The sequence below is a fragment of the Clytia hemisphaerica genome, unplaced genomic scaffold, assembly GCF_902728285.1.
Source record: "Clytia hemisphaerica strain Z4C2 unplaced genomic scaffold, Clytia hemisphaerica genome assembly, whole genome shotgun sequence".
NCBI classification, from domain to species: Eukaryota; Metazoa; Cnidaria; class Hydrozoa; order Leptothecata; family Clytiidae; genus Clytia; species Clytia hemisphaerica.
The window spans coordinates 735023-761522 of NW_027103994.1; the positions used below are offsets into that span (position 1 = coordinate 735023).

Sequence of the window (26500 nt, forward strand, 5' to 3'; positions counted from 1 at the left end):
CCAAAAGGACAGAAGCAAACAAAGTTAAAACCATTATAAATTAAATTTCAAAATTATGTTTTGTGAATATTATGATTGTGTGAAAACTGTACACTTTATTCTGCGTCTGAATCAATAAAAGCTCACCCTGTCAATTAGAGCCTTAAGGAACTGCTCAACCAGAGAAAAAAAACAACCAAATAGCCAGTTGTTTTAACTCCACTATAATGTATGAAATTTTGGTAATCAACGTAAAACAAGAATAATACGAAAAACAATTAAATATAATTGACCCTACTGTGAGCTACATAAAGAGGTTTACTAGGCTCGTTTAAGTCTTGGAAACCGATAGGTCCTACTTCACAGTCCGCACAAATTAGATACTTAATATTCTCCAGTGTCTTTGTGAATCCAACATTCTCAAATGTAAACATATCATCAACCAGCCAGAATTTCTCCAAATTTTCAACTTTGTCTTTCAAATCATTTCCTTGTTCATCTTTCCCTCTCATGTATGGTAAATCGTACTGAAAAAAAGGAAGAAAAAAGGATAAGAAGAAAACAGTTTTGTTATATTTTTTTCTATCGAGCCCACAAATTCCCCTGAATAGACACAAATTTGCACAAAATATTCCGAGGATTTTTTTTCGAAATATGTATCCATGTATTCAAACAATTTTAATTTTCGTGCTCCACGTACATAAGGGAATTTTGTCAAAATAACTGGAGGAAATCAAAAAGCTTTTTATGGTTAGGTGATGTTATGGTGTTATCCAGGGCGTATCCCATTGAATTTTTGACGACAATTTTTGACGACAATTTATTGACGATGTATGATATTCTTTAACTCAAATTTTCACTAAAAAGCAAGAATAATGATTATCTCTAAATTATACTGTATTTACATCAAATTTGACAAAGACAGCACAACTCAATCTTTTAAAACTCTGTAAAATTGAGGCTCAGCCAGATGCTAAGTAAGGTAATACTGATTTGAGCCTGGATATGCTTTTAAAAACAACTGTGTAACAACTCTTTCTTTCTTTACATTCATTCATCTCAAAGCCCTAATTTTATTTAACCTTTTGGGACTTTGTCACCACCCTCCATTTTGTTTGATCTAAAAGTCTAGGTTTGATCTAGAAACCTGGCACAAAATGTTCTCTACCATGTCATGATAAGAACTGATAGAAAAAATTGGGTTGGTGACATCATCGAAGAGGTGATGACGTTATTATAAAATTCTCTTGAAATACCAACAACCTGTCAAAACTTTAAGGTTGTTTACATGACAATTTCAATTCACTCCCTTCATGTTGCAGAGAAGCTTGTTGCATTTTGGAGATATTTGACCTCATGTCAATTTTATCCTTAAAAAAGAGCATTAAGACCAATTGCATAAAACCTTGGAATCATGGGGGTCATGGGATTTGGAAGCTTCTACTAATTGAGAGAAAATAAGAGAAAACCAGAATTTACCATCTTTTGTCCAAAGCAAAAAGACGTGTTTTCTCCCGCCGCCATCTTGTTTTGGAATGAGAATTATTTTCTGTTCCAGTTCACATGGTATTTTGTTCATCTAATCAGATCACGTGATTTCACTTTCGCTTTCTCTAGTCTAATAAGACACAGGAGTTGAGTCATGTGAAGAGACAGGATTTGAGTCACGTGACATCTCTATTAAAACCTGCGCGCAAAACAATAGAAATAAGATGTCTACAGGGGGTCTACTACTGGCTACAGGAACTGAAAGCAAACAATTAAGGCCAATGTTTTTGGTTTTCTGAAGCACAAAGGTATAGGAAGGTTTACTTTTATAGTGTCGTCGTGTTTAAAAAATACAGGCTGTTTGTAGGAAAAAAATAAGATGTAGCTGAAACTTTCTCCAGACCTTCTCTATAGGATGTTTATACCTCAGGAAAAAATCCCCTAAAATCCCATTGGTGGAAAATCCCATTTTTTGGGCAAGTTCTATTTTCCCCAGGCAAAATCCTAAGGGCGAAATTTTTTTTAAATTTCAAACTCATTTTCAGACATTATCAAGTATACCATTCAAAAGCTCTCGAAAAACTATATAGAAGACTTTTAAACGGGTATAGCTGATTTCCTTACCTAACTTGAGATAGGTCATGCGCAAGTTCCACTTTTTGCCACATTTTGGTCTAATAAATAGCATCTTCTGCGTGAATTATCGTACGGCAAGATGACCCACAGCATGACCTGAACATGTTCGGGAATGTTCGGGCCATGTTCGGACTGCAAAAAATTAAAACATCGGCCCGAACCTTCAGTGTAAAGAATGTTGCCTTTTTGCCACTTTTTCCCATTGAAAACAAAAAACCTTTGGATATTTAGACTCCCAAAACATTGTAGAATCTTTTGATTATCAAACTAACAGAAAAATAAAGAGTTTTAACCTTTAAAGGGGACGTCTGGTCTGATTTTAGGTATTGTTTTTTTAGAATTTTTGGAAAAATTATTCCAGGGAGATTAAAATGAGCTATGGCGTAGTTTATAAGGCTCTGGTGATTTTTGGTTTATACGTAAAAAATGCCGAACTGTCAGATAGATTTTTTCACTTTGTCAAATGAAAAGTTACACTAAGTTTTCAAGATGGCGGCTTTAAACAGAAGGCAATTACTGTGTATGTATTATTACTTATTTGAAAAATAAACGGAAAAACACAGATTTGATAAATAAGGCAATCCTGTTACTTATACATTTCGAAGAGAAACGTAGTATCGTCATCCGTCAGAGCTTATTATACATAGAAACCTTGCTACTACAACTTGAAGAGTTTAAGAAACGTGAGCGAAGTGAAAGAAGAAAACCGAGGTCATGTCGTAGATTTGTCAAAAATAAGGGATGTTGGAGTAAGGTACAGGATACGTATAGCGATGAGAGATTTTTCGAAACTTTCCGAATGTACCGTGGAACACTCAATTTCATTCTAGAACAAATTCATGATAGAATACTGAAAAAAACACTCATAGAGGAGCCTATATCACCTGACTTCAGACTTGCGATTACCTTGTTCAAGCTATCTCGAAGCGTTTACATTTATACTATTGGAGAAATGTGTGGATTGGCAAAAAGTACTGTTTGTGTTATCGTGATTGAAACATGCCAAGCCATTGTTGATGCATTGTGGGATGAAGCAGTTACCTCGCGATTTCCGACAACAAAAGACGAATTTTTTGAAAGTATGGCCAAATTTGGTGAAGAATGGCAACTCCCTTATGCATTTGCTGCAGTAGATGGCTCCCATATCCCTATAAAGTGCCCATAGGGTGGAGCTAAAGCAATGAAAGAGTATTTCAATTTCAAGGGATTCTATTCAGTCATTTTAGCAGCGCTTGTAGATGCCGAATATAGATTCATCCGGGCATCAGTTGGATTTCCTGGAAATACACATGATTCCACCCTATTTCAGTCGACTAAGCTTTGGAGTGAGATTTTGGAAGGAAAAATTATCCCTGAGTGTGCGCAAGAGGTGGAAAAGGCTAACGTGCCCCCCGCTTATTTTAGGAGATGGTGCGTTCCCACTTATGCCATGGTTGATGAAACCACATGGTGATGCTGTCTTGACACCCGAAAAGAGATACTTCAATTACAGGCTCAGCCGGGCAAGATTGGTCACCGAAGGAGCTTTCGGGCGACTGAAAAGTAGATTTGGAATTCTCTCACACAAATGTGAAAGCAACAAAGAAACCGTAAAAGTATATGCCTTGGCAAGTGTGGTGCTCCACAACCTTTGTATCGATCGAGGTGATTTGGTTTCATGAAAATTTGATTTAACACAAGACCATGCTTTTAATAAACGTCTTAGTCCCGAGGAAGTTAGAGATGTATTGACTCTTACAGACACAAATCAAAAAAACTACCAAGAAAATAGGCCAGCAGCAGTCAAAGTTCGAAATACACTGACGAGAAGTTTGAACAAAGAAAAGGAGTAACATTTTATTTTTTAGTCTATCGTATCAGTTTAATTAAAACAAAGAGAAAAAAGTTACAACAAAAAAGTAACAACAAAAAAGCAACAAAAATATACTATTGTCTATATTCTTCGTCGCTCCCCATATCATTTGGATCCATCACCTTTGACAAATATGACGAACTTGATGATTGATTTAAACGAATATCTGTCATTCCTAACCGATTGTTGTTAGCTGTAAGTGTAGGTGTAGGTGGGGCCTGGGTGTGATTGGCGCTGTACATGCGTCTGGATAAAGGTGCGGAGGTCATTTGATGTTGATGTGGTAAGTGATGGTGTGTTGGGACTTGTTGTTGGGATGCATATAGATGCTGTTGTGGTGCGTACAGAGGCTGTTGGGGTTGTTGTGGCGGTAGCAGGAATTTTGTCATGAGGTCTAAAAACGACTTATCTCTCTCTGCTTGACGTGCACTTACTTCTTTTAAGAAACCCAGGATTTCTTTGGAGAACTTTCAGAGGATAAATTTTTCAAACTCTGCACAGTTCATTTTATCTCCTGCAAAATAGCATCCGCCTTCACCTTACTTTTACCAGCACTGCTAGGTGTTGGAACGTACGAAGGCTTTGTTCCTTTCTTCTTTGCAGGAGTTTTGGGCTGGTTTGATACATCACTTTAAGTTTGAGAGGCTTCCACCCTTTCAAGCTCCACACTTGCTTCGTCCAACACTTCCTCAATGTCTTGGCTATCATCAACTGCTGTTTTTGTAGTGCCTGGCTCGATTGCCTGATTTGGTTGACAATCATCCATCGAGCTTATGATTGGCAAAAGTTTGCCAAACCAAATTCCATACCCTCTCTCTTCCTGGAATCTCTCAATTCCACTCTTAGTTTTCATTGTCATCAGTGCTTTCCGGCAAAAACCAACGCATTTTTTGAATTTGTTTCGGGTATGTTTCAGATCGAATGGAAAGGTTTTGCCCCTTTCTTGACATCTTTTCTCGATTTCGCACTTAACCTGTTCGTAATATTGGCCGTTCTTCACATTTTTTACGTTTGTTAGCAGGAGTTTTTCTTGAACTTCTCACTCTCCAGAATAACATCAACAAGATCGTCAATGAACTCTTCTGGCCATTTCCTTTTCTTAATTTCTTCGGTTTAACCATCTTCGATGCAATACCTGGGCTCAATCCTCCTTCCTCCTCTGAATCCTCCTCCAAAAAATTGTCTCCTTCCACATCCACGTCCTGCTCTCCGTTGTCAAATCCCCCATATTTTCTTGAACTTCTCACTCTCCAGAATAACATCAACAAGATCGTCAATGAACCCTTCTGGCCATTGTCCTTTTCTTAATTTCTTCGGTTTAACCATCTTCGATGCAATACCTGGGCTCAATCCTCCTTCCTCCTCTGAATTCTCTGAATCCTCCTCCGAAAAATTGTCTCCTTCCACGTCCACGTCCTGCTCTCCGTTGTCAAATCCCCCATATTCGTCACTAGTACTACTTCCCCAACTGTTATCATTCTCCCGTTCTTCAGCCTCCTTAAAAATACAAAAAAAAGATACGTTTTGAGTAATGTTATGGAGAATTTATAATAGATAAAAATAATTGATTTATTTTCCATATTGACTAGATTGTTTCCCTGCCGTTACTCCTATCTGTATACAGATAAAAATAGTTTTAATTTTTATCACCTATTTTTAAAACTGAAGTAGAAAAAACATAGAATTAACCCTCACAAACTAAAACAAAAACTACTTACAATATCCTCGTGTAATAATCTCATGAAAGCAGCCATCTTGAAAATGAACTTTCGAGCGAAATATTTTGCTGATACAGCGTTTTTTATTATAAAAACAATAGAAATTCGTGATTTGTTTACAAGAAAAAATTAAAAATTAATTTGAGCTCGAGTCAACATAATCTTTATAAACCAATGCCGCGCTTTTGCCGCACTCATCGTCCCAGCACGGCAATATTTGCCATGTCGAAACGATGTTGTCGCTCTTTTGCCGAACTCAATTTATTTTTGGTTTATACAGCCGCACTTTTGCCGAACTGAAACAAATTTTCTAAGTTTTTACGCTTTGACGCGGCAGAAGCTCGACCTTATAAACTACGCCTATCTCACTTCAAGAGATTTTTTTTCAATCACTTTCTATGGCCATTTAAAAAATCCCTCTTTTTCAAAATTTAAACTAGCTAATAGCCAAGGCCATGATGCGCCCGTTGCAATGTTTTTCTGGGAAACTGACGTCGGTTAGTGATAACCAAGGAAACAAAAAGCAGGAGGCCCAAATAATTACAGTTTCTGTAAACCATTTCAATGACATGTTAAATGAGTCAGAAAGTTGCAATAAAATTTGCTTTTTTAAGTTTTATTTATAAGAACTGCAAGGAAAATGTGTAAAAACAAAACAATATATAGTTTTCTTAAAAATCACACAAGAAGTTTTCTTTGCCACTCCTTTATGGTCCTTGTACAGGAAAAAATAAATTTAGCAGCTTCCAAGTGTAGAACACCTAAAATCAATATACAACAACAGAACAACAAAAATCAATATTTTTTTTTAAACATAATTCACTCAAAGTCATCTAGAAGGAATTTAGTTCAGTAAAACATAAATAAAATATAAAAAAAAGATAAAATCGATTATCGATTGCAATCAATGAGTAATCTATAAAATATTGATTGCATTGATACATAGTTTATTGAAACAATTGTGAGTATATATTAATTATCTATCGATTGCGTTAATGTATCAATTAGTTATTAAGTCAGTAAAAATCAATAGGTAATCGATGTAATGTACTTAAATTGATAGTGATCGACTGCAATCGATATTTAATCATAATTGATTATTTATCAATCATAATCAATAATCGCACCATCTGGATTTTTGTCCATAATTTGTTGAAAAATACTTTGGTCTTACTTAAATCAAATTCCAGTAACACTTTATCATAATAAATGATCTAAAAGTTCATCAAACAACCCATTGTCTTCAATAGCAAATCGCAGTGGTGAAAAACTCAAACCCATGCATCAATCGCAATCGCAATTAATAACCACAAGAACTGGATTTTGTCCATAATTTGTTGAAAAATACTTTGGTCTTACTTAATCAAATTCCAGTAACACTTTATCATAATAAATGATCCAAAAGTTCATCAAATCATCCATCGTCTTCAATATCAAATCGCAGTTTAGTGAAAAACTCCAAGGCGACAATCAAAAATATGTTCCGTTCGCGTCAGCTGACTGACCAACTTGGCAGACAAAAATTCCTATTCAGACGAATCAGAAAATTGTCGGAATTTTTCATCAAGCGAACGAATAAATATTAAAAACTATACTTTGAAACCATTTTCCAAAAAACCCGACTAAATTTACTACCGACCGACCGACTCAATTTTAAGAAGATTTTTGACGCGAACGGAACATATTTTCGATTGCCGCCCAACCCATGCATCAATCAATCGCAATCACAATAATTAATAATCGCAACGTCTGGATTTTTGTCCATAATTTGTTGAAAAATACTTTGGTCTTACTTTTAATCAAATCCCAGTAACACTTTATGATAATAAATGATCTAAAAGTTCATCAAATCATCCATCGCATCATCGTCTTAAATATCAAATCGCAGCAGTGGTGAAAAAACTCCAATGCATCAATTGCAAATCGATAATCGTGCACCGTCTGGATTTTTGTCCATAATTTGTTGAAAGATACTTTCATCTTACTTAATGAAATTCCAGTATACGATCTAAAAGTTCATCGAATATTGTTCATCACATTATCGTCTTCAATCGAATTGCAGTGAAAGCCGCCATAATTTGGTGAAAATTACTTCTCTCTTCTTCTTCATTACATTTACATAGGAAATGTATACGTTAGGATACGTCATCCAATAATCCATCCATAACTTTCTCCAAGCCCAACAGGAAAATATGTTTTTTATTGCAATATAACAACAAACCAAAACAAACAAAGCAAAAAATAAAAGTCTCACTTTTGGTAAAAAATAGTTCATAAAAATCAACGAAAACTAGAGCAAATAAAGTCTTTACACGATGCAAAAAGGCATGTCCCTGATGCAAGAATTAATTTGCCAAGTTAGAGCTAATTCAAAAAGATGAAACTTGCAATGCCAGCATGCAAATGATCAAAAACACTATCGCTTCGGTAGCCATCTTGAATAACCTTTTAATGAATCCGATCGGAAGAAAAATAGGAAATCGGGGAATTCTACGAAAAGTAGTTTAATTGAGCAAGGCTCTTGTCTCTGTTAACATTAACATGCGTGAAAAAAACACAAAATAAAAAATGAATGATCGAGAACAAACATGAATAATCGAGCCGGAAAACTGAATCGTGAGATTTTCCCTAGGTACTACTCATTAAGGCGCCCTTGACGGGCGCAATTATGACATAGCTTGTGTGATATGTTTTCTATGTTCTTTCAATTAAACAAGATTAACTCCTTTTTCTGTGCAGCTGGCATTTTTATAAGAAAATTTTAAGTCAGTCAGAGATGTGCAAGAGCATTTAAAGTCGTTAAAACATCTTTTTCCCAACATTTTGTCAATGAAAGCTTACTCTAACATCTTCATAGAAAACTGAAATATTTATAGTTGTGGACTGGAAAAATCATCGAAATTAGAAGTTTGAATTAAAATGTTCTTATCAAAAGTTGTTTAAATACAGTACTTTAGACTACAGACAAGATTTCTGTTCTTATAAATTACCAACAAAGGTTACGTCAAAAATCAGGTAAAAGAGAGGAAATTGTAAAACACTAAAATCTGAATATGTCAGTCAAAAATAAAGATTTTGAGTTTGTTTTTTCTGCAAACTTTTTTTTACTAATTTAGCTAACTGGCATAGAATTATGACTGAAATGATCTACCAAAGCAGACGTCCCCTTTAAATCTAATCATATTTCCTTTGTGTTTAAACTTTCACAAGGTCATGTTCCCTCATGCGCCACCATCTTGAATTTAGAATTACATTAAGAATGACTAATTAATCAAAAATGAATAATTAAATTTTTAGTTTTTCTTCTATTATCATGTTCGCCAATCCAGGAAGTCTTCACCACAGTCGAAAACTCATGAAACCCACCAATAACTTAATCTTGAGTTTGAGAAATCCCCAAGATTGGCAAACAATCATTCGTTGATGATTTCTTGTGCGTCATCGATGACTTGCGCAAAATTTAAATTTCTTGAAATGGAAACACACAGATTTTACCAAGCTATATGTAAGACCCCTTAGACCCAAACTTTTTCTGGACACTTTTTTAAGAGTGACTTTGAACTTGAAATAAATCCCAAACATCCAGTTTTCAGAGCATCCTGCCCTTAAACTTTGTGTACCCACCCAGAAAGGCTGCTAAAAAAAACAAAAAAAGAAAAGAAAAAGTAACAAAATTGGCCAATTTTCAGTGATTTTGCCCCTCACTGCTGTTCCGCTCAGGCAAAATTGTCGATTTTGTAGAAGTCACGAAATTGCTGAGTACAGATGTCAAAAAAAAATTCAAAATGGCTGCCGAGCGAGCACTGACTAAAAACAAAAAATCAGGAGTTTTCAATTGCCTACTACAGCAGAATAAAACAGAGAAATGCAGTAAAATAATGAGTAAACAAAACTTGAACCTTTTGTTTGTCAAAATAAAGAAAATATTCTAGCCTCAGTAGTAGTGTTTACGTTCAGCAATAAATCCATTTTCCACCAGACCTACAACAACCACCAGCAAGCTTTCAAACCATGCTGCGGCATAACTGGCAATGAATTCTGACTTAAAAAATGTGGGTCCAGTTCCCTGAAAAGGGTATGATTACACCTCCAAATGACTTTTTTTTACAATACGATAACATTTGTCTTCTCACAAATCCAAAAATATAGTAGGGAGGCCGAAAGGCCGCGCACAGAGTGGTAACAATTCCCGATTTTCGTAAAAAAGAAGTTTGGAGATAAATATCTCACCTTTGAAAAAAGATATTCGGAAACCTTTTTTTTTAAGTATAAAAAATTTCTTCATCTGTCTTGAAGAAAAAACCAGCCGTTTTCACTGCTTCCTTGAGTCGCAATCGTCCAATAATTGCAACCTGCCTACCATTTCTGAGGGATACGGAAACCGGCACCGACGTTTCAAAACATAGGCCTTTTTCAAAAGGTTATAACAATTGAGCAAAAATGGTTAGCCATATAATCTTTTCACTATGTCTTCCCTCGTGATTGAAGTTTCCTCTGAATCTATGCGTGAAAAAAAAGAAGGATCTCCAGGAGCCAAGAAATTGAGAACTAAGTTTTGGTTTGAAATTTTTGGTAGGAATTTCACAACATTTTTACTAGTGCGTGGTATCAAATCAAAGCTGAATGCTTTTGCTATTCAGCCATATAATTTGTTTTTCCAAAACTTGTTCTGCTCAAACGTATGAGTCAGTTTTCTATGGTATGGTAAGACAAATTTTATCATTAACTTTTTTCAAATTTTTTGATTTGTATGTGACGTCATTAGTGACGTCATATGACGTTCAAACTGCCTTTTGATTGGTCTTTTTTCTTCTCAAAATGGCAGAAAATGTAAACAAACTAACTGAATCTCAGCTTACAGAAATTTTTTATGCAAAAGAAATTCCAGATTTTTGGGATGTTTTAGCTCCAACAAAGTAACATACAATGATTTGTCTCAGCTTATTTATTTTGTGGATAAATCTGCTCTAAATTCCCAATCTCTTGCTACTGCCTTGACACTTTTGTGTCCTCTCGAGAAAAACGTTTCTACCAAAATAGGAAAGCCCTCAAATTTTCATAGGAAGTGAAAACTTTCATTTCAAAGAAGCAAAACTTCTCCAAACTTAATCAACCTGTAGAAATTTTGTATCAGGAGTTGCCAATTTCAAATTTTATTGGACCTCTCTGCGAGGAAATTTTTCTAAGAAAAGAAAATCTCAATTAGGGTGGGGCGTCAAATGTCAAAGTCAGAAAATTCCAGATGTAGGGTTTTTCTAAGAAAATTTAACCTATTGTGAGGCATTCTGCGCAATTTTTAAGGTCAGAAGTCCAAAATTGGCCGAACCCCCCTGGGGGTACTGATTCGCACTACAGGCAAAAATTGGAAAAAATGGCATTTTCTGGCCTTTTCAGGCCTGTAAATATGTCAAAACTATTGCAAATCTTATTTTTTTCATTTGCTGTACTAAACTTTATGAAGAAATAGTCGAACGTGCGCAACGCACTGGGCTCAACTTCAGTGGCTTCAAATCATTCAAAGGCTCAATTGTAGACCCCCAGATATTCACCCAATGAACAAGTGTGCCAAATTTCAACCAAATCCGATCATTTTGGAGGCCTGTAGACTGCTCCAAAGCTTTAGCCTCGTTTTGGCAAAAAACTCGTTCCCAGCCCCCAAAAATCAAAATTTTTGAAAAAAGCAAAAGGCACCCCCAGATATTCACGCAAGGAACAAGTGTGCAAAATTTCAGCCAAATCCAAGCATTTTTTAAGTCTCCAGGCTGCCCTAAAGTTTTAGCCTCGTTTTGGCGAAAAACTCATCCCCAGGCCCCAAAAATCAAAATTTTCAAAAAAAGAAAAAAACACCCCCAGATATTCACCCAAGGAACAAGTGTGCAAAATTTTAGCCAAATCCAAGCATTTTTTAAGTCTCCAGGCGGCCCTAAAGTTTTAGCCTCGTTTTGGCGAAAAACTCGTCCCTGGGTCCCAAAAATCAAAATTTTCAAAAAAAGAAAAAAACACCCCCAGATATTCACCCAAGGAACAAGTGTGCAAAATTTCAGCCAAATCCAAGCATTTTTGAAGTCTCCAGGCTGCCCTAAAGTTTTAGCCTCGTTTTGGCGAAAAACTCGTCCCTAGGCCCCAAAAATCAAAATTTTCAAAAAAAGAAAAAAACACCCCCAGATATTCACCCAAGGAACAAGTGTGAAAAATTTCAGCCAAATCCAAGCATTTTTGAAGTCTCCAGGCTGCCCTAAAGTTTTAGCCTCGTTTGGCGAAAAAACTCGTCCCCAGGCCCCAAAAATCAAAATTTTCAAAAAAAGAAAAAAATACCCCCAGATATTCACCCAAGGAACAAGTATGAAAAATTTCAGCCAAATCCAAGCATTTTTGAAGTCTACAGGCTAAAGTTTTTGTGACAGACAGACAGACACACACACACACACACACAGACTCAACTGAAGTTGAGAACAACAAAATAATCATATTGGGTTGAAAATTGTGCCCATTGGAGCCCTAAACGAGCCGTTTTAAGCCAATTTTGGGTAGCAAAATGCTTTTTAAGGCCAATTTTGCAAGTTCATAAACTTCAAACTGATTAAATCACATGTCTGAAATTTTCAGAGATGGAAGTCTTCAATAAAGTCTTTAAGCAAAATGAATTTCAAGTTTTTCACTTTTTTCAAAATATCATAATGGCGTCTTCAAATATCGCTTTTTAGCAAAAAAAAATCATATTTATCAAAAAATAGCATTTTTTAAGGCAAGCTTCTACAAACTGAGTTTAAATGCTGACTGAAATTTTTTATGCAGTGATAGTATTCTAGAGCAGTCTAGAGATACTCCAGGAAAATCAAAATCATTTTGGTCTGGGATGCGTCTATGTCCGCCATTATGGAAATAAAATCCCTGCTAAGAGCCATTTTTCAGGCAAAAACCCAAATTTGAACTGAAAAAATCTCTAAAATGACAATAGACATGGGCCCGAATTTTCTTGCAGTGATAGTATTCTGGAAATACTGCAGGAAAATCAAAATCATCTGGGTTTGGGATTTGGGTATATCCACCATTTTGGAATTGAAATTCCTGCTAAAACGCAATATTTCAAGCAAAAATCCCATTTTTGACTGGAAAAATCTTGAAAATAGCAATAAACATGAACCTAAAATCTTTTTGCAGTGATAGCCTTCTGGAAATACTCCAGGGAAATCAAAATCTTTTGGGCTTAGGATAAGGGTATGTCCGCCATTATGGAATTGAAATATGTGCTAAAACTGGCTAAAATGCAACATTTCAAGCATTTGAGTCTGGGATTTGTTTACATCCACCATTATGGAAATGAAATTCCTGCTAAAACTGGCTAAAATGCAACATCTCAAGCAAAAACCCAATTTTTGACTAAAAACCTTTCTAGAATGGCAATAGTTTTGGGCCCATAATCTTTTTGCAGTGATATTGTTCTGTAAAAACTATTTAGGTATAAGATGTGTCTGGGAGGACAACAATTTTTGAATTGAGGCCAGTTTTAAAATGTATATAATATTCCATGCCAAAATCCAATCTTTTTTTGACGGAACAAGTCTTGAGAATGGAAATGTATGTGGGCTATAAAGAAAAAAGTGAAAAACTTGAAATTCATTTTGCTTAATAAAGACTTTATTGAAGACTTCCATCTCTGAAAATTTCAGACATGTGATTTAATCAGTTTGAAGTTTATGAACTTGCAAAATTGGCCTTAAAAAGCATTTTGCTACCCAAAATTGGCTTAAAACGGCTCGTTTAGGGCTCCAATGGGCACAATTTTCAACCCAATATGATTATTTTGTTGTTTCTTCATAAAGTTTAGTACAGCAAATGAAAAAAATAAGATTTGCAATAGTTTTGACATATTTACAGGCCTGAAAAGGCCAGAAAATGCCATTTTTTCCAATTTTTGCCTGTAGTGCGAATCAGTACCCCCAGGGGGGTTCGGCCAATTTTGGACTTCTGACCTTAAAAATTGCGCAGAATGCCTCACAATAGGTTAAATTTTCATTAAAAAACACTACATCTTTAATTTTTTGACTTTGCCCCAAAAATGACTGTTGACGCCCTACCCTATCTCAATGAATCTGCTTTGCAAATTTTTTTTCAAGAAAGTGGGAAAAACATGTTGTTAACTAATCTTTAAGTCTTTATCTCCTATGCCTCATGCTATCGAAAAACTTCTTTGAATGCTGTGTCCGTTAATTGCTGATTGTGGCGTGTCAGTTCGGGCTTTTCGTTTCTCGATTCTCTAAGTGCTGAAGTTTCCAGATTGAGGCAAGAAAAAAAAGACATTTTTTTGAGAAAGGAATTTATACTTTCTTCAAATCCAAAGAAACAATTTCAGGTAAATCGGACCACAGGATCACTTTTTTTATCAGAATGTGTAATTTTTTAAAAGACCGGTCTGTAAAATACCGCCAGATATTCCGAAAAATTTGAAATTTCAGATTAAGACTAGTTTCATGACCCAGTATGTGTGCAAGATTTTAAGCCAATCGGACTCCAGGAACACCTTTTTTTGATCAAATCTTTACTTTGATCTTTGAATTAGCTGGTGGGTCTGTAAAATACACATGTTCCAGAAAAGAACTTTTTAATTTTTTTTCAAAACTTGGCAGCTTACATCCATTTGCAATTCCCCTAAAAATTTCAGAACAATTGAATAAGCCGTTGAAATGATATTAAATTTTGAATCTGAAAAAGTGTTTTTTTCACTGTTTTTGGTGCCGTCAGCTCTTACCCATTTAGCCTAGGCTAACCTGATAACAGATGTTTATAATTTTCTTACGCGCACGGTAAACCTCTAAAGGCGCTGGAAAATTATACATCTGAGGAAAATAGTCCCCCCCACGGAAAATTCTACAACAAGAATCTTGTTGTGCGCCGGAAAAATAAAAACGGATACGGCGCCCTATTCATAAATACGTTCACACAACTTTGTTGTCATTCCCAGTCCTTTTAGACGACCGCGGTCCTTGCGATTTCGAGATTGCATATTTGTCAGATTGTTTGTTTTCACACATCCCTTTAGAGCTTCAGCGTGGTGTGCAGAAAACATTCACAATCTGATCTCAGGTTAGCCATTTGTTGCCGAAAGAGCAGTTTTTTAAGCCGCAAAAAATGGCATATCTTCGGAACCGCTTTTTTCTGAGAGGTCTTTGACCCCTCATTTTCTTGCATTTTTTACCCTTTTTCAGATGGACCTATTTTCAAAGTGATTAGATGAGTTTGAAATTTTGTCCTGACCTCCCTAAATATAGGTTATAAAACCAACATGGGGGTCATTTTTCTTTACAACAAACCGTTATATCAGACTTTAGAAAGATCAACCATGTAAATGTCACTTGTTTTCGTGATATTTGGATAATTTCAAAACCTTTTTGTATATATTTGGTTCTTCAAAACCATTTCCCTTTCCCGCAGCAGGCTTTAAAGTTCATGTTGACCCCCGGTTTTTTTTGCGCTGTAATATAGAAAGGTCTTTAGTGCGGTATAAACAAATGATTTTATTGGTTTAAAAAAGTCAAAACATCAAGCTATATCATGTGATCAGAATCATGATCGGAGTGAACGGGAGCCGTGGTCATACATCATATGATATTTTCCCGCGTTCCAGTATGGATTTTGTGTAACTAACGCCAAAGATCTTCGGCTTACAACTGAAACGTTTTTGGCGCATTGGCGTGAGGGTACTTACAAAGATTGTTTGATTTTCAGTTGGCGTAAAGTAATAATTGCGAAGCGAATTTATGAGCGAAGCAGTTTTGCTATATTGTGCATGTACCTTTAACTTCTATCCCAAGCGAAAATTTGCTATAAAATTTGCTATATAAATCACATCTTCAAACCGATGATTTTATCAAAATGACCTTGAATGGTTTGGTTTAAAGCCACGAAAAACTTTCTCGGTTTGGTAGCTAGGACTGCGAAAAATGCCGTTTTAAAATGGTGTACCCTAGCAGTGAACAGTAAAAAAATTACCGGAAGCCGAAACACGGACTTAGAACCTGAAGTTTATCAGATTGCCGCGCGGGGGGCACGCATCTAAGCAATCTAAGCAGTGGTTCCATGGTTATGTTTATTTTGCTGTTTATTTTGCTGTTAAATGAAAAAAATTAGTTTGAACGGTGACAGAAAGGATCTTCATCATCCCTCGACTTTTAACAGCAAGTATCATATATCAAAAATAAGGTCAATCAATGAGAGGTTTTTGCAAGTCACGCGGGCGGAAGGAGTGCTCTTTTAGTGAACGAAACTTATCTAGCACCCAGATGGTGAAATTTTCTTCCAACACGCTAAAGCTCTGAAGGTCGGGAAAATTTTCAATATCTGGAAGGTTTACATTACGGAATTTTGTGAGACTGTGTCAAAGAATTTTGCAGCGGGCGGGAGGTCTGGTAACACCTAGCCCTCGTTTTCGGGGATTGGCGGGTCCAACTGAAATATTTCTACGTTTACGGGCAAGGACTGTTCAACCCGACTGAGGATGCGGCACATCAAAGGCTGACTATCATTCCTCTCCGATGGGAAATTGGCCCGCTCCCTTTAGAGCTTTAGCGTGGGCGGCCGCTAATCCGCCATCAGAATATCAGATAAGGACGAAACTTACCTTGCAAAATCAAGTGGATATTCTATGATACCATGATAAAGAAGTACAGAGGTAATTAAATTTGTCGAATTTGTCAAGAATTAAATCAAAACTACCCAAGAACCAACAAACCATCTTTGTACATTTTTGTTTTTATTTTATTTTCATGTTTTGATGATTTCGACAGACGATTCGTGATTTGAGTAAAAATGTTCGATCATTAATTCGATGAATATCGTTCGATTTTATTAAGGCACCATTTACACTAGAATAACTAGAAGGAAAAAAGGAGTGATGCGCGGGCGGCGGTGGGTGTTGTGCCGCCGTGGATTATGTGGTGTGTTTGGCATTAAGGCTCTTACGACCCTGTCTCTATAGCGGCTTTATTAGAGGGATTTTTAGAGTGTCTCTTATTTTGCTAGCAACTTGCGAATTGAGGTGGAGTCTGGATTGCTTCGCAACCCTTATACAATACGGCTAGTTCCAGCTTGGCGTGAATGACTCCGTAATCCATTGATTTTTAGCTTTCATTTGGCTAAATTTGCTTTTGCTCGCTTACGCTTGCGCCAATTTATTAATTATGTTGAAATCCCTTATTGAAAAATTGAATGTTGGTACAAAAGAAATTTTTCTTGGCGTGAGGCTTGCTGTACAGAAAAATATCTTTGGCGCGAGATTTTGTGGAATCCATACTGGCCCGCGTTTTAATTCAGCAAAGTTTAGTAAACTCGACCATGTATAAATGTTTTCATTTTTCAAGCGGGGATTTCTGTACAATGATAAAATATGGCTTGGCTGGAATGGACACCATAACAGCAGTGCCCTGAGACCAGAAAATTATCAAAAATTTGCTCTTGCCCTTGAAACTGATGCACACTCTGCCCTCGAGATCTCGATAATTTCTGCCATACTCTGCAAACTGGCCAAATATGACCCGAACTAGCTCGCTCATGCCCGGAGCCTCTCCATGCCAGGCAGGGTTTTTTGGAGGCAAAAATCCAAGATTCTGTGCCTGTGGTGGCCCAAACTTGGCTGGTTGGTACATCAATGTTCAAAGGAATATTTTGCTATTTTGGCCCAAACATTACGTGAAAATGTCTTGGGTATTTTCAGGCTATGTGGGTCGAGTACAGAAGACAGGAAAAACTAGGGTCAAAGACGTGGTCAAAACAAAGTGAAATCTTTTCACCTTCATTTCATCATCATCGATTGTATGACAAACAAGTTCTATCTAGTTCTAGAGGGGCTTATAGGGACAGCATAATTGACCCTCAACTCATTCATGAACTACTGAAGAAGTAAATGTGACTTACCTTTTTGTCAGATAGTAACTTGCAAGTATTCTTTACTAATATTTTGGAGCTACAAATTTTACAAACAATATTTTGATCATTCATCTCCATCACCACTCCGGCCGCCATTTTTGCTAACACAGTCAAATTACGTCATCAATATAGAGTGTGAAATTAGGAAGCCTAGGCCGAGTTTTGCAAACATTCTAAGAAAAATACAATACACGAAAGTTCATTGGCTGATTGGGTGTTATTTCTTCTACTATCAAGCCCAGTCTTTTTAAAAGTGCACTTTCCCGCGTTAAAATGGCGGCTCCAATACTCCAATGTGGTCAAATTAACCAGGATTCCAAATATGGAATAACAGGCACTTTTACATCAAAATCAAAGGATTCAGGTTAATCAAAGGTAAGATTTTTGTATTTTTGAATTAAAAATGTGCTGAATTGTGTAGTATTTTTTATTTTCTCTATAAATTTCCAGACTTTCTTGTCAAATTTCAATCAAGCTGATAAGAAAACGAAAGTGAAAGTGAAGAAGGGCAGTCTTTTGAATATTAACTAATTTACTCCATCACCAATTTTTTTTTTAATGATTTTTTAAAAGTCTTATTAAATATTCTAAGCTTAATAAAGTCTTATATCAGGATTAGAAACTAGGCTAGTCTCCCGGGGGGGGGGTACTTAGGCAAAATGGGTGACGACCCTCGACATGGCCCGAGAATTCTCGGGCCTCTTCGGGCCATGTTCGGGCCGAGAGACCCTATCAATTCTTTAGGCCCGAACATGACCCGAGTCATTCGGGCCATGTTCGGGCCATGTTAAATTTTAGATTGATTCAGCATGTCCAGTCAAACAAAATAGTACAAAATAAGATTTGTCTGTTTTGTTTATATCGCTCAAAAAACTTTACGAGCTTCCTGTGGACACGCTTCAGTTTAAAACCAGGACCAGTTTACTAGCAAATATTTCCACCCTAAGTATATTTATAACTATGTTTTCATACCAAATAAGACATTTAATATTTATATGGATTTACAACATTCATATATTTAATATAATTAAGAGAAACCAAGTTTTTCTCAAAGAAAATGTTAAAAAAATTCAGTCCTGAAATTACACGCCTGTTTAAATCATGTTTTCAAAAATTGGCCCGAGTGTGGCCCGTGCGTGGCCCGCGTGTGGCCCGAACACGGCCCGAATTCTCGGGCCAGCTTGGGCCATACTCGGGCTTTACGCGAATTCCAATAAAAGTTTTGGCCCGAGAATTCTCGGGCCATGTCAAGGGTCGTAATGGGTGTCAGGTATGTGCGAGCCATAAGTAAGGGTACCTTTTCTCATTCCTCAAAAGTCTCTCAAAGGGCTACAAATTCAAAAGTTAGTCTTTGAAAGGGTCCCAAAATCACGAAAATCAAAAATTTTTCTCTCAAAGGGTCATGATTTCCAAAAATTTTGACCAAAAATTGGTGAAAATCAAACCAAGATTTGGAAAAAATGGACCAAAATTTAGGAAAAAGTCTCTCAAAGGGTCCCAAAATCACCAACATTTTGTTTCTCAAAGGGTCGATTTTCGATTTTCGGCTCGGATATACCCGTCACCTCGCAAACCTAGTACCCCCCCCCGGGCTAGTCTATTACCTTTTTTTATCTTTCCCCTTAGCTTAGCCTTACTATACTGTATATAATCATACAATGCTGGCAAAAGTAAGTTGACACAACACAGTGATGATTGACAAGTAATCCCTGAGAAAAGCATAGTGTGAACCCTTCCCCTTTTTTGGGGGATCCACAACTTTTCCAAAAATGCTTTATAGGCAGGGGGAGTGGGGGGATAGGAGATTTTCCAAAAGAAATGGGGGGTTTAAGATTTTAGGGACCCCTCCCAAGTAAAAATAGGGGGGATAATAACTTTTGGTCACAATATCTATCATATTTATTATATTGTATATCGAGTTTATCGTTCTAAATCTGCAATTTGAGCTTTACTAAGCTCATTAATTTTGACATCAATCGATACTTCGATTATCAGCAGGATTGAGAGAGAATGACACATTTGAAGGTAGTGAAGGTGTAGAGAGTCTATCACTATATTTCCCTAGCACCCTGCCTGGAAGCGTCATTTCCAGCCCCAAAATGCGAGTCGGTCGGTGTGAATATCAGAATAACTTAAAAGGCGAAGTTTTCTGGAAGTCTACTACTCTCTTTACTGGAAATAGTCCATGGTAACCTCTAAAGTATTCCTTATGCGACAAAATTGAGATTTCCTCTGTGCTGACTTGTCAGCTCAATGAATTTTTATAAGAACATGAATGTAGTTTGCTAAAGGCTTGATGAAATTTTGAAAAGGTAGCTCCACTTTACCATTAGGGCTTCCTTTCCAGGTATAGTTTCCAATCCTGAAGATTGAAAGCTCTAATACAATCAGTAAAAAATCTTACACGGGAAAACGGGGAAAATGTTGGAGACAACCAGACCCCCTTTTTACGACTTTAGAAAATTTTTAGAAAAGTCATAACTTTTGAACCACTTGAGCTAGTGTTGTCTGAAATTTTCAACATTTCATCATACCGGGTTACCCACGAAAAAGTTCAGACGTTTCCCGACGTCTTGAGGCCGAACAAATGTCCCAAAGTGCTTGGAGTTTTGATATTTAGAAAGTAGATATCCTAACTTAAAATTTGAGCTATCACTTTTTAAATTTGACCAAATTGTTCTCTACTTATGAGCTTTTAAAGTCAAAATTCACTTTACGGAAAGTGTAAAAAACACGCAAAAAAGGGGTATCAAATTTGGTATTTTTAGACGTTTTTGATATACAGTTTTTGAAAAAAATCTATCAAAGCGCCAATTTTTATAAAAACTAGTCTTGTTTTAAACAAAAATTACTTTCAAAGGTGTTTTTATTAATTATTAATGTCATAAAACTCGTTAAATAAGTCAATTTGTAAGTGATTTTCCAATTGATTGCATGAATTTAATACCTCTTTTTTACGTGTTTTTTTACACTTTTCGAAAAGTGAATTTTGACTTTAAAAGCTCGTAAGTAGAGAACAAGTTGGTCAAATTTAAAAAGTGATGGCTCAAATTTTAAGTTAGGATATCTACTTTCTAAATATCAAAACTCCAAGCACTTTGGGGCATTTGTTCGGCCTCAAGACGTCGGGAAACGTCTGAACTTTTTCGTGGGTCACCCGGTATTATTATATAGAATATAAATGCCAAATTTCAGCAATGGAAATGTCATGGGTCAGGATGTCATCATGTCAAGTTGATAACCCTAAAGGCCTGTTTCCATCGATCGCGCGAGCGTGCACGCTAGGGCAAAATTTCCTAAAATAGCCTATTGACGTCACGAATTAAATTTTCTTGTACACAAAAAGTGTACGCTCTTGTATGCTTTTGTGCTCTTTTCTACGCTGAAAATTTTCAACTTTTTTGAGCGTACAGGAGCGCACATCTCAATTGACAATTTTTTAAACAATCAAGAAAGCGAAAAACTGCTGAGTAAACAAAAAAATGTAAACATACAGATTGTGTATGTTTTTTATGGAAATCAAACATTGATCGCGCCGAGTGTGCGGCCAAATCTATTTTAAGAATTTTGGCCTAGCTTGCACGCTCGCGCGATCGATGGAAACAGGCCTTAAACACGACCCTGCTGGTGCACCCGACAGTCGGGTGCTGTCGGGTGTTTTATCGGGTGCTGAAATTTCTAAATTTGCAAAAACACCTGACAATAGCGCACCCAACAGTCGGGTGCTAAAATTCCTAACTTTATTACATATCGAGTGCTGTTAAAAGCGTCCAAGATAAAAAAAGTCCGAAAAATGGCGATTTCGATGACGTCAGCATTATTGATGACAGTAAAAAATTAAAACGTCGACCAGCTCATCATGTAGCCCTGATCATAGGCTTTCAGCAGAAAAGTATATGGTTTAGTGGTATGTTTAAGTAGCACCCGACAAAAGTGCACCCGACTGTCGGGTGTTTAAATTTCTAACTTCAAACACCCAACAACAGCACCCAACTGTCGGGTGCACCGGCAGGGTCATCCCTAAACTCACTAGTTCTGCATGATTGAATGACCAGTTTTTGACACCAAAACTGACTTAACTCAAAAAATTAAGATGATGATGATTTCAGTACCTAACTCCAGATATTGAGCTTCAAAAAGCGCAAAAACTGGACAAAACAGCTGTTTCTGGCTGGAAAACACGGTTTTCAAGGGTTAATGTCTCGAGTTAATTACAGAAATCACCTATACTTGCAATATATCTCTAATCTTAATTTTTTGAGAGCTTTCCAAAAAATATACAACAGGTCTCCGTTTTCTCAAGCTAAAATTTCATTAATTGTTGACCCTATGATTTTTGCCTGAGACCGTCATATTTGTCCGAAAATCACACCAAAGTGTCCGAAAAAGATTGGAAACATCATTATTTCAATTTTTCTAGAGTTGAAGTTTCCAAAATGTATAACAAGTGCTTCTAACAAAACAATCGAGCGATTTCAAAAAATCAAACAAAATTCCCCCTACTAACGCTTCATTTTAGTAGTCAACCATGAATTAGTATCAATATCATCCAGTTATTATCATTAAAATGTTTTACTAATGATAAAACATCAAAAATCAGCATTTTCAGGGTTTTAGACCCTTTTTGTCAGTTTTTGGCCTGGCAATTCCTGAAAAATGTATGAAATCAAAATTTCTTTTCAGATTATTGTTATTCAGGTAGAAATGCATCAAAAAACTCTAGCACAGTAGGATTCAAAGATAGTGCTGTTTTACCCCTACCCCTAAAAGACAATTGGTCAAAAGAAAGTGATTACATAAAAACAGGGCTATTATATCACAGATTAATCACCTTACTTGTCCCTTACATTTCCAAGCTAAATGTAATCATGCATCCCTTCTGATGTGTTTTGATATAAAAGGGATGCATATTTCTCTACCAACTTAACCCTGTCTATTATTTTTCCTTTTTTCTTTTTTAATTATGCGTTATTGCAATAGCGCTCCGCAACACATACGTCATAATTATTACTTTTCACTTTTTTTGACATTTGTACGAGTTGCAATCCCACAATTCAACGCAGCTCAATTAAAGATACGTGCAAGCTGTTATATATCTTTTGTCAAACGATGCAATTAACGTGCAAAAGATTGATGGGATTGGAACTCGTACAAACACATCGAGAGTTATGATTATGTCAAAAATAAAATCTATTTTTAGATTCAGCGCGGTGCGCTATACAGCGAATTCTATTGTTCAATGAATGAAAATTTATAATGATGAAAAAAAAAACACAATGACTTTAATTTTTTCTTTCTTTGATGGGATGTGACGAAATTATGTAAATTTGTGCAACTTTTGGTTACCCACAATTTGGGGTAACTCTTGGACAGGAATTTGATACACAATATGCATCCCCTATATCAAAAGCAATTCTGGGGATGCACGCAGCCTAGTAATTTAAGATATGTTGAAATAGTTTCCGTGCCAACAGGTACCCCAACAAAGATATGTTACCCTATCTTACCCCAAATAGAGCTTTTCCTAATCATGATGTCATATTGAATAATTAAAAAACTTCAGCATAAGTTAATATTGTATTATTATTGTTCAACTTGAAAGATATGCATCCTGATTAGAAAAAGGTATTTTTATCAACATATGGTTTTGTCTCAAAATATTTCTATATTTTTAGATATTGAAGAAATGTTATATAGATGATGTTTAAAAGAAAAAGAAAAAATATAATTATTTTTGTCGTTGGCTGTTTCTGTGGTATTTATTTGGAAAATATATTGAAGAAATATATGGATAGAAGATTCTACAGTAACCAAGAGGACACAAATAACACGTGGCATTTGGTACCTGAAAAGCACAACATCAAAAATGGGGCATTATATTTTACTGGGAAAAATTTATATCACAAAAATAGTGAAGCTTCAAACTATTTTCATTCTATACCGATATTGTGTTGGGTATTGACAACTAAAGACACTTTACATACAAAAGCACAGGCGGTCAAAGACACTTGGGGTCAGCGCTGCCAAGTACTTTTATTTTTCAGCTCAGAAGATGACCCAAGTTTCCCAGCTATATCTTTAGATGTAAAAGAAGGTATAAATAATTATTTTTCATTTTGTTTGAAATAACATTTCTCACTTTGGATTCTTTCTAATAAAGTTTGATGGTTTGAAATATACATGTTTTGCCTTTTTAGGAACCCACTTTTGGTTTAGTTTGAGAATTGAATTTCTTGTGAAACTCTTTTAATGAAGACACAAACTCCTCTTATATGAAGTTGAAGACACTTTTCGGCATCATATCAAACCAAAATATTTTTGAATTATTTTCAATACTTTTAATTCACAGGGTACATGAACCTTCATGAAAAGGTTAAAGCAGCTTGGCGGTACATTTTCAAACACCATTCCAAGGATGCCAGCTGGTTCATCAAAGCTGACGATGACACATTCCTTATCATGGAAAATTTACGATATTTCTTATCCAGTTATTCTTCAAGTGATAAACTATTTTTCGGTCGTAACTTGTGGCATCATAGCACTGACTACAATAGTGGTGGTGCCGGCTATGTATTTAGTAGGCAGACTTTGATAGAGTATTTTAGTATCTCAAAAACCTGTGAGTCTAAATCTAATGCAGAGGACGTTGCAGTTGCAGCTTGTTTGAAGAAAGTTGGGATCACACCATCAGATACTCGAGATGACGATGGTAGGGAGACATTCCATCCATTTGCGCCTGACTTTCATTTAATACCGGGCAGTATTGGCAAAGACAATTGGTTATATCAAAGAAGTCGATGGGAGCTGGTTGAAGGTGTTGGGTGTTGTTCTAAATATTCGATTGCATTCCATTATACAACTACTAAAAGAATGTATTTATTGAATTATTATTTATATGTTTTGAAGAAAGGATTTTGATAAGGAAAATATTCTTTAAAAGGATAATTTATTGAAGTACAATCAATTTGCTTTAAATTTCTACCTCTTGACAATATTCAGTGGTTTTTGTTTTTGAAAAACGAATATGTGAAAGGGACAAGCAGAAAAGTCAGTTGTGTTTAATCTTAAATTGATCATCAAATAACTTCTTTAGTTACTCATAACACTTACTTCATAACAAACGTTTTTAATACAGGGTGTACCAATACTACAAAGTTAACGAAGTCATGTGGCATAAGCAATGCCTTGCGCGTGCCAAAATAGCACTCCATAAAAAATATGTCATAGATTATGGCGTGCTAACAGCCCTTGCAAAAGGGATTTTGTACATTCTTGTATATTTTAGGATTGCCATTTTAGCACTTGCAAACCATTTAGGTGTGTGCCAGCGTGTGCGAGTGCAACAGCACGCCATACACGGCCAGACCTGCATGTGAATACAGGGTGTACAATACTGCAAAGTTACTATCGGGTACCTAATAGCCGGGGGGGTTGGAATAAGCGGGAGGGTTGGAATAAGTGGGGGGTTGGAATAAAAATGTCCTGGGTGGAAAATGTTTGAAAAGCAGGCTAATACAGCTGAATTAGGACAAAAAAGGGAACTTTCAAAAACATTTTCCAAAAAATTAATAAGCGGGTGGGTTGGAATAAGAATGTCCTGGGTGGAAAATTTTCGAACAATTAATCAGCGGGGGGGACGGCTATTAAGTACCCGAGAGTAACGAAGTCATTTTAGTGCTAGGTTATGTCTGATTTCCTTGACCCTTATTTACTAGGAGATATATTATCGTAATAGGCATTTTATTTACAAATAGGATGAAAAAGTTTTGTATATTTTAATACAGTGTAAAAAAATGTACATAGGGTCATATTTTTGTTGTAGATAAACTTGAATTTACTTTCGAATTTACGGAGATAATTGTGATATTTTTTTGCAAATTTCTATTCCCCTGCGATATTAGATAGTTAAATTCCTGGCTGGGGAAAAAGTTGGACAATGTTTTTTATGTTGGACTTCCACTGATTGGTCTAATCCCATCTTATCTAGCCCACTTTGGAGAAGTTTCTCTCCATATCAATCAGAGAAGTTTTTCTCTGTATCGATCAGAAATACACCTTTTCGAAAAATTGCTGCGCGGGCATTTTTTTGTCCGTTTTACCACCCAAAAACCTCCCAGTCTTCTTTCGCACCTAAAACAATAGGAAAAGGTGTAAAAAAGGATTGGGTCGAGTTTAGGGGGATAATTAAATAATAAAGTGGCACGCGCCTGACCGCGCGACTACGGTCGAAAAGGTGTATCGAGTAAAACTCTTTATCCAAGAGAAGATGGAGTTTTTGCCTTTGAAAGCTTAATCAGCAGAGTTTAGAAGCTAAAATCCATCGGACGGTCCAAGTTCAAATAAGGTGAAATGTTAACTTTCCTGGCAGCTTCAATTTGGGGATGATAATGTTGTCACGTTTTTTTGTTTTGTTTTAGTCAAATAAAAATAAAAACAAACCGAAAAATTAAAATGTAAAAAGATGTTTGGATACTTTTGGTAAAATCTCGATAGTTCCATAATGAGTTGCTACCATCGTAATAATATTGTCTTGGATTCGGCTATTGAAACTTAATAACAGTGAGTGATTCATTCTTTTCATTTTTACCATTTGATTTTTTATTACTTGGCTGGTTTCATGCTTCCTGAACGGGGTGGTGGGATGACACGTTTTTTATAAAAAAAAGTTACTCTTAGGTTCCAAATAAACGGCAAATTCTCTACTCCCCCCGGACCTTATTAGGACCCCTCGTTTATTATTTTTTAAGAATATTTTCAGCTGTCAAAGAGAGGACCCCTTATTTTGCTCTAAATAGCCTGATTTTAGGCTTGAAACTCGAAAGGTTAAGAACATCCCGAGGCTTTTTTTGGATTTTGGATGTTTTATAATAAAAGAAAACGTGTAGCTTGGAGTTGTTTTAGAAAT

General features: G+C 36.0%; 3 protein-coding genes across 3 annotated transcripts in view; 2 read left to right on the forward strand and 1 right to left on the reverse strand.

The window, feature by feature from the left end:
* LOC136811231 (glycoprotein-N-acetylgalactosamine 3-beta-galactosyltransferase 1-like) overlaps nt 1–26500 on the forward strand; it is a 68160-nt gene that overhangs the window by 29154 nt on the left and 12506 nt on the right. The window lies entirely within an intron of this gene.
* On the reverse strand, nt 41–17768 carry LOC136811233 (guanine nucleotide exchange factor MSS4-like). Its single transcript, XM_067067846.1, has 2 exons — nt 17584–17768; nt 41–506 (listed from the first exon to the last, which is right to left on the reverse strand). Exons 1-2 carry the CDS (start codon nt 17689–17691, stop codon nt 258–260), a joined length of 357 nt encoding a protein of 118 aa, XP_066923947.1. The 5' UTR covers nt 17692–17768; the 3' UTR covers nt 41–257.
* Nucleotides 17777–24987, forward strand: LOC136811232 (glycoprotein-N-acetylgalactosamine 3-beta-galactosyltransferase 1-like). The gene is made up of 3 exons (XM_067067845.1): nt 17777–17970; nt 23271–23689; nt 23945–24987. The coding sequence occupies exons 2-3, from the start codon at nt 23293–23295 to the stop codon at nt 24511–24513; spliced, it is 966 nt and encodes a 321-aa protein (XP_066923946.1). The 5' UTR covers nt 17777–17970; nt 23271–23292; the 3' UTR covers nt 24514–24987.